General features: G+C 36.8%; 1 protein-coding gene across 1 annotated transcript in view; it reads left to right on the top strand.

Moving 5' to 3' along the window:
* Positions 1-1,827: 1,827 nt before the first annotated feature.
* HGTX (HGTX homeodomain transcription factor) overlaps positions 1,828-9,671 on the top strand; it is a 54,029-nt gene continuing 46,185 nt past the window's right edge. The window contains exon 1 of the mRNA XM_017622968.1: positions 1,828-3,399. Within this exon, the coding sequence (XP_017478457.1) occupies positions 2,298-3,399 (1,102 nt within the window). The 5' untranslated portion in view covers positions 1,828-2,297. The remainder of the gene's footprint in view (positions 3,400-9,671) is intronic.

Raw genomic sequence — 9,671 nt, forward strand, 5'->3', positions numbered from 1 at the left:
TTACTAACAGCCTGATTAAGAAATACCCCTTCACTTTCCTCCGCTACCTCACCAACATTCCATGCTGGCCTACGCTGTCAGTCCAACCGCCTCGCCTGCTCCTCCAATCCGAAATAGTGCATTTTAATGACGTACATAATAAAATTCCCATTCGTTTTGTGCCAATTCCATATAATTCCAACCCAACCAACTCTTCGGTTCACAAAATCCCTGGTGTTATTGTTGTTTTTGCTACTGCTGTTTATAGTGATTTTCAAACACTGATTTCTCCACTGATTTACTTACTCGAACTACATTCAAACGCAAAGTGTGGCAAGAAGCCTCCACCCAAGGCAAGCCATACATACAAACTACATAGATATATGTATACGAATATAATAAACGTGTGTAGAACAACCCTTCAACATGAGCAACAACAACAACAACTAGCATATGAGCAGAAAATTGTATTAACTGCACTCAGCAATAACAATAACAACAGCAGGTTGATTGCTACGCTCTCACTCGCACTCATCCATACAATATTTAATTGCACATCACACACACACACAGTCAAATTGGCATTGATTCAACAACAACACCAACTGGCAGCCAGTGTGAGTCAATGCAGCAGAAATGAAATGGTTTGCCATCAGCACAGCGGAAACGGAGGTGTGTGTAGGCAAAGCGGATTTGAGGAAACAAAACGCGACAGCACTGATTGAGTGAGTGTGCGAGTGCCAGCGACAGTGTGTGTGTGTGTGTGTGGATGAGTGTTGTTGTCGCTGCTGTTGTGCTGGGATTTCAATTTCTTGCGTATCCAGTGCTTGGCTTATTGGTCTTTTTGTTATTGTTGCTGCTGTTGCGAACACCGATACAGCGACGGACAAACAGCAGCGCCCATCCAGTCAGCCAGCTCGCCAGCAGTCGACACAACGACGGTAGTCAATTTTGAAATCATTCTGTAGTCTTAGGCCTAATCATTCGGACGGTAAAAATGGTAACGCGCACGGAAGTGTGAAGAAAATCGTTCAAAGTAATAATTGGAAAATTATCTAAGTAAAACGGGTTAGAAAATCTGTGGAAACTATTCAATTTGTCACATCGTCGGTTGACTTCGGTTATCGAAGATGGCCGAACGGAACAAAATTCGATGACTGTACGCGAGTTTGTGCGTTAAATTTTCAGTGAAGTTTTGAACAGAAATTTAACTAACGATTTAAAAAAATTTACTTATATAAGAATTTGTTTTCGAATGATTAGTAAATAAATTACAAGTGATAAAATGTGTAGAAACAATAACGAGAGAAAAAGTGAAACATATAAATAAATAAAAAATAAGAAAAAAATTAAAATTTGTCTTCTGATTCAAAATTATTTCATTAAAAAAAATTATTGAAATTACCGTTTTCACTGCGGTAATGAGTTCAGTGGAAAACAAATAATATATTACTTTATTGATGAAACTTCGAAAATCGTTTAAACCAAAATAACTTCGAAAAAACTGAGTTTCCGTAAGTGCATCGGGAAAGTTATTTGTTGCCTTTGCCTATTGCCGGAGTCGCTCTTTCAATCCAAAAAGTAGTGCAATATTCTAAACAAACACANCACTGAGTTTCCGTAAGTGCATCGGGAAAGTTATTTGTTGCCTTTGCCTATTGCTGGAGTCGCTCTTTCAATCCAAAAAGTAGTGCAATATTCTAAACAAACACAAACACAAATTCAAATTGAAATTCGTATTCAAAAGCCATCTGCTCGCTCAGCCACGCTGGGTAGTCCTTACTTGTCGCTAACGCCTGNAAACACAAATTCAAATTGAAATTCGTATTCAAAAGCCATCTGCTCGCTCAGCCACGCTGGGTAGTCCTTACTTGTCGCTAACGCCTGCGGGCCCTGACAGCCCGATCTCAGCGGCCGCCACCGCCGCTACACACATCACAGCCGTGCAGCCGCTACCGCCTACACTTCATGCTTACAGCCACAGCCACAGCCACAACCATAATCACAACCACAACGACTTGTCGCCCCACCAGCACTCGCTGTTGCCGCAAAAACACTTCCAGCTCTCCGAGAACTCCGCTTTCAACTTAGCCGCCTTTCGCCACACGCCTGCAGGCGCTGCTACCGCCATTGTTGCTGGTGCTGCCGGCTTCTCCTCTACGGCTGCCGCATTCTATCATCGCTTGAATAGCTTTGCCGGCACAAGTGAGAGCACAAGCACCTCTTCCACCGACTACTGCTTGCCACCGTACAATAGTTTGGTCCCTAGTGAACAACCGTCAACGCTTGCCCCATCATCCGCCGCCGCTGCTGACAATATGGATCTCATCAATCCCTATATGCGCCATCATAGCTTTGCCACCAGCCAGAGCAGCTCGCCATCGGCCATGGCTATGGCCACATCGATAGCGAATCGTAGTCCTCCAGCAGGCGCCGCTGCCGCTGCAGCAGCTGCGCTCCATCACCACCTCCCGAATGCCGCCGGCTTGTCGAACGGTTTCGCCGAAGCGGCCGCCGCTGCTGCTGCCGCGCACCATGACTATCAGAATTTAGCTGCCGCGGCGGCGAGTCGCGATCACCTGCTCGATTATCACAGCGCTGCAGCGGCTGCCGCATACGCTGCGAACAACAATAATCTCTCCAGCTCGCTTATGCTTCTCAAGGCCCCGCCCAAACAGCTGCACTCGCTTGAGGCGAGCGGGACAAAGTCAACGCGCTCAGCTGAAGATTCCTCCACACCGCCGCCTCTGCTGTCGGCGAGTAGCGGTGGTGGCGCTGGCGCCGATCACTCCTCCGTCGCCTCATCATCCCGCCTGCAATCCGAGTCGCCCGACAACTGTGCGAATTCGCTACACCAGCGCAACCGCTACGACAACAACTCCAGCCCCGGTGTGGACAGCTCCAAATCGTATCCCGTGAGTCAACGTAGCGGTAGTGGCGGCGAAGAAGCGGGCAATAATAGCGAATCGAGTCCGCCACCGCCTGACTACAGTCCCGAGAACCTCTCGGCGCATCGCGCCAAATACGTGTCTGCATTGCAAGCATCACATCACAACAATAATAACAACAGTATGGGCGGCGGCGTACACCCACTGGGTGTGCATCACAATAATAACAACAACATGTTGGAGCACAAACTGCCACTGAGTTTTCTGGGACCGCCGCTGGCGGCTCTGCACTCAATGACTGAAATGAAGACTGGCGGCGTTGCGGGGTCTATGATGAATGGTTATAATAATAGTCAGCAGACGCACATGATCAGTGACGGACGGGGTGGTGTGGTGAGTAGCGGTATATCGGGTTCGATCACAACCACAACGACAACACATACGCAAGGCGCCGCTAATCCGCATGGAATTGATACGATATTGTCGAAACCGCCGCCGGTAACATCGGCGGGTCTAAGTGCTTTAGCGGGAGGTGAGTGCGAGTTGGAATTTTTAGTTTTGTTATTCAAATAATGTTTTTAACTGATTAGGTTGTGTTTAAATGACAGAAGTGATATTGGCGTTGAACAAAATTCTCAAGACCCAACAATTACCTCGGCTGGATTCTTCTATGGGTTAGAAGATTCCACAAAAAAGCAATTTTTGGCTGACTTATGGAGAAACTACATTCTTAATATGCTTTGTTGTCGCTGAAATCTAATCTGGTTTCCATTTGGTGCCAGACGTTTTTATATAATCACATGGTCCTTTATGCAAAGAGCTTCTATAAATTAAAAACTTTTTATTAATTGTCCATTTCTTCATAGCCTGGTAAGGTTGATTCTTAATTTGAAGATTTTTTTCAGGCGCCTTAGGGTTCAAATTAATAATGACAATGTTTGACAAAACGCTTTCTATCTTTTTCTGAGGTTATGTCGAAAACTAGCCCGTATGCAGTGAAAATACAGCAGAAATGTTCTCATATCCGAACATTTTGGAACATATTTTTTTGATTATAATATTTTAAATTGTAATATTGAAAGATCTCATGAAAATACTGGGATAACTAAATATTAGTGCATGTATAAATATTTATGGGTTAATCCATGTCAAATCGACCAATGGTTTGAGTAGATGATTTTTGATCCTTATGCAGAAATCGAAGCCTAAAAATATGCACCACATAACTATAAACAAAATGTATCTATACAGGTAAATTTACAAAAATTTATACATTTTGCTTATAGTTATTATAGTTAGGTGGTACATGTTTTTTGGTTTCGTTTTCTGCATAAACATCCGCAGTCTAATTTTAAGTGTAATAATTAAAATCAGCATTTTATCATTATTTTATGAGTTTTATTTTTCCACTTAAAAATAATGATTACTTATAAAATTTAAAAGACCATACAGACGCAACAAACTGAAATTTCGACGTGAAAATTTTCGGACTTATTGCTTTTATTAGGCTGTCGCTACCTCTGAACAAAAAAATTTGTTTAATGATCATTATTCTTAAGTAAAAAAATAAAACTCAATATAATAGTCGTTAGCGAAAAAATAAAAATCAAAAAAATATACGTGAGTATAGATAAAACTGTTTTACGATGATTACAGCTTGTTGATTTTTTTCGTTAAAATTTAAAAAAATTATGTTTATTTTCCGTATCTGATTAAAATCTTTTTTTGAAAGATATACAAAATTCCACATTTCACAATTTTCGGAATTTTGCAACTTTGTTTTATGATTATTTCAAAAATTATTTATTAAATTGCTCCGGTCTCGTTTTAAAGCGATATTTAGGGCCTTAAACCTGTATAAAAAAATTTACAAGTAAATAAATTTTCAGAATTTTGAAATTAAAAAAAAAAATCGTAAAAGGCAAAACTTATAAAAATCATTGCTTCAATTTTTTCTATACAATACCGCCATTTGATCTTAAGAGATCATAAAATTTTCAAGAAGGTTAAAAAACACTGCTGGTATGAATTTTTGAACCTAGAAAAATGTTTTTGTTTTTCCAAACTCTAAATAAAGTTTTGTTAAAAAAAAATTTGTCTATTTTAAATTTATTTTTAACATATCGAGCAACCGCAAAAAGGCCTAAGCAATATTTTTTTATTTTTTATTTTATTTTTCATTTCTGGATCAAAAGGAAAATTTTGAGAAAAATGTCGCTTACGCCTTTTTGGCGGTTAGGGCTCGATTTGTATATTAAAGTACTAATCAACTAATCGGATAATAAATCATCAACATTTTTTTTTTTAACTAGTTAACTTTACTTACTCGATTAACAATTTCTTTCGACTTTTCGATTTTTCGACAACTATTTTCTTTCAATAGACATTTATTTGTTCGTTTTATATTTTTTGAATACCAATATTTCGAGCCCTAACCGCCAAAAAAACGTAAGCGAGATTTTTTTTTTAATTTTTTATTTTTTTTTATGCAGAAATATTCGTAGAAAAAAATGTCGCTTACGTTATTTTAACGTTTAGGGCTCGATATGTTTATTGACAACACCCAACAACCCTCACTATTCGAATAATTTCAATTAGTCGATTTTCAGCCCACTCGATGGTGAGCAGTTAGTCGAAAGTGAACGATTAGTCGAATTCGAGCGGTTAATCGAATATTATTCTTATTAGGAGACTCCCAATAATAACACTGTATGGCAAAATCAACTTTTTTTCTGGGTATTGGACCAAACCAATTTTTTTAAGGGACTGAGTCATATGTAGGTTAAAAAGTAATTTGGAAAAAAGTTATATGTGACCTGGTCTACGAAAAGGGAGCTTACGTGCGAAAAAAGTTTTCTGTGAAAAAGCTGTTAAAAGTGAAAATCATCTCATCTTCCATCCGAATCAACCAAAAAGTGAAAATTGATTTTTTTGACACCTAAGCCCCCTTTCCGTAGACCAGGTCACATATTTAATTATTGCACATAAATAACTAAAAGCCTAAAAATATAGACGTAGTCCTCCCTTTGCTCTTATTTAAATGGTATATAACTTTTTTTCTGCAAACTTATATTACAGGTACTATAAGGGGTCAAAGTTCAGGTCTTCGAAAAATTAAATTCCTTATACTTAAAAAAACCAATTGGTATTTTTTCTTTTTTAAGTGTTTCTTCTCAAGTTTTTTCTAAACGAAGTACACAAATATGCATTTAAGACGAAAGGAGGTTTAATTGCCTTAACAATGATGCCATTTTTTTTTTAAATCGGTGAGTAATTTTTTCGTTTAAAATATTTTTATAAAATTATAGTTTAAAAAACTAAAACCTTGCTATTAAAGTTTCCATTCGTACTGTCACCAGGTTACTTTAAAAAACTAAAACCTTGCTATTAAAGTTTCCATTCGTACTGTCACCAGGTTACTTTAAGAATGAAAGTTCGTTCCCACGACAGTCGGGTCTACGTAACCGGAACGACCCAGATTTATATCTGGCCAAGGACTGTCACTCCAGCAACACTCCCCAAAATGTCTTTGGGGAATTTGTATGCTGCTACAACAACAACAACAAGAATGAAAGTTTAAAGCAATTCCCATTCGTACTGTCATCAGGTATGTAACTTGAGAATGGAAATCGCTGCATCTTTTAGGCGCATCAATATTACATAGTTACATCCCGAGTTAATAAAAGCATTTTACCTCGTTATTTTTTCCTTTAAATGTGTTTTTTCTCAAATTTTTATATACGAAGTTTACAAATAGGCATATTACAAGAAAGGGGGTTAAATCGCCCTTACAACGATATGATTTTTTTTAAATCAGTTCAAAATTTTCTGAAATATTAAGTTTTTAAATTTTCGAAGATCTGACCTTTAACCCGTTATAGCACCTGTAATATAAGATTTTCCATTATATTTATATCTTGATATAAAATTTAAGAAATTGATTTAGTTTCGTAATATCTTTGCTTCATTGCAATGCTGACTGCCAACGAATTCTTTCAGTGTTTCCTGACATCAAAACAAAAAAAAAATAAACATATAAGATAAGCATGGGCCGATGAATAAATGATTGTTTTCTTAATTAGTCTTCTCAATTCCAATAGAAGTAATTAAAAAGCAAGTTAGTTTTTATTCTACCCATATGCAAATGTAGACAAATCTAATTCACTTAACAAACAACCTAATTGTGCGACTTAGGGTCAATTTCAGATGAAAATTTAAATGGCACTGAAGTTCAATTTTGGATTGTTACTTAAATGTTATTTAACTTTCGTTGGGTTTCAGATTACCCTTGTTTAAATATTTATGCCAAGCTGTTGCTTGTTCCTTGAAATTGTTGTTGCATTTGTTTCTTTGTTTACATTTTGTGCTGAACAGCTAACTGTTGTTTGGCAAGATTAATAAAACAAGCTATCCTTTAATCTTGGTTGTTTGGTACAAACACAGGGTTGCATATCGCTAATAGCCAATTATAGCTGTGTTTTCTTGGGCACTTGCAGCAAGTGCAACGACAACGATAGGATCCTGATAGATATCTGGTTCAGTTTATGATCCGCTTTGTATGTTTTATTTCGCTGATAATTTGGCAGCAAGGCTTGGTAGCACTGACAAATGAATGTATACACAAACAGTTATTCTGCTATTCAGGGTATTCATCAAAACGCGCAAAAGCCTCGTAACCGTGTTAACCTTGTAAATAAACTGGTTTTCCATACAAAATAAAGTAAGTAAACAATCGTGGTACAAAGCTCAATAAAAATATTAAAAAATAAAATGTTAATAAGCCACAATAACATTGAGAAATACATAGTTTAGGAGGAGCCTGCCTGAAACTATACAAAAAGCAAAATAAGCAAATCGAGGTTAAATAGCGGCAAATCAGCTGCACTTGATAGTAGTTGGTTGAATAAGGAAAAATTAATTAGCAACAAGAGTTTACGGGATGTATGTACATATGCTCAGCGGTTAACGCTGCTGACTTTGAACATCGATTACGCAGTTCGATCCACTGCTGAAGTCTAGAAAAAAGAATTCTGATGAGGAGATGTGGTGATCTCCGAAATAGCTGCTATAATTTCTACCGCTTAGACTTTGTTGCTTTTTCAATTTTTCCTAATAAACAATCGTAGCAGAAAGCTCAATAAAAATATTAAAAAATAAGTTTACGAGATTTACTTGGTAACGAGGCATTTGCGCGTTTAGATGAATTGCCCTATTGTTTCTTTTAATTTGTTTCCAATAAATCGTCATTATGTTAACGATTTATTTAAGTGAATATTATATCGTTTAAATGTACTTTTTCCCATTTAGTGAGTTCATTTTTATAATTCGTCGTCGTAGTATAAAATTAGTGCTGTCAACCCCAATAAGAATGATCCAGATCGTTTCAGTAAGAAGTGATCGTGATACTTAACTGGATAACCCAAGAAAACACAACTAATATTGGCAATTTAAGTGCAGATTAAATGTATGATCTGAAACTGGGCCTTATACTTGCAATGACAATCACTTAAAACCAAGGCACATTAAACAGGTAGTATCAGTAGTGCAAAAACAACATTTGCGTGTATTTTGTTGTTGCTTCTGGTATCGAAAGTGTCAAAAACTGTTCTGAATTTTTTCTTCTAAATCAAAGCGTGCCATGTGAAATACAAAAAATTATAAAAAATAAAAAATTGAAATTGGAAAAAATAAAAATTGTTGCAACTTTCTTTCCTAGTAAATTTGTTTGCTTCTCGAAGCATTGATCCATCCTTTACAAGGGCCAGTAATCAGCGGTTGTGCTGCTGAGTTGGGCGAACGTTCCAAAAGCTGCTATTCAATCGCTTGTTTTGTATGGAAAAAGGTTTCACATGCAAATGGATTTTAACAATTCAGAATTTTTGTGAGAAAAAATTAAAAATATTTGACATTTTCGAGACCAAATAATTTGAAAATAAATCAAATCAGCTGCTCTACTGATACTACCTGTTCAATGTACCTTCCTTAAAACAAATGAAAAGGCTGTTTGTGTAAATAATTTTTGTCTTTGGAAATTTAAAAATAAAAAAAAATAAAATAAAAAAATCCTTACTAATATTATAAATCAAGTGAATGTGTTTATTTGTAACGCTTTCACGCTTTAACTACTCAACCGATTTATATTAAATTTTGTACACTGGAGCCATTTAGCCCAACTTAAATTATAGGATAGATTTAATCTCGATTATACGAGGGGGCGTGGCAGTTCCCATAAAACGAAATTTTCATACCGCATATCATATCTCAGAAAATAATTTTGATAGAGTACAGAAACTTGGTGTAGATACATATCTATATATCTGTGTTCATATGGAAAAGTAGCTTATGTCGAAAGGCTGGCTTTAGTATAAATCGGCATACGCAGCATACAATTGCGAATGACTCACTGGCGCTAAGCCGTTGAAGAACTTTTGGCAAATAAACGTGGAAGAAATAGTTCCGATACTAGCAAGTCAATATTCTTATTAAGTCTCATCAAAAAATTCCTTGCCGTTTAAAAAATAAAGGGTTTGCCGCATTATACTAAAGCCAGCCTTTCGACATAAGCTACTTTTCCATACGAACACAGATATGTATATAAAAATGAAATGTTTTCCGTATGACGGCGATGCCTGACCAAACGGCTGAACCGATTTCAATTCTGTNAATTCTGTAAAAAGCACATTTTTGGACCTTCTGTGTGGAAGGTTCTTTGATTTAAAAAAATTTTACATTTTTTGTTGTTGTTGCCGAAAATCGAAGAAAGCTGAGATGTCACGATTTCACAATTTCATAGAGTTTTCCGTA

The sequence above is a fragment of the Rhagoletis zephyria genome, unplaced genomic scaffold (assembly GCF_001687245.7).
Source record: "Rhagoletis zephyria isolate East Lansing unplaced genomic scaffold, Rhagoletis_zephyria_1.1 Rzeph_scaffold_02997, whole genome shotgun sequence".
Lineage (NCBI taxonomy): Eukaryota > Metazoa > Arthropoda > Insecta > Diptera > Tephritidae > Rhagoletis > Rhagoletis zephyria.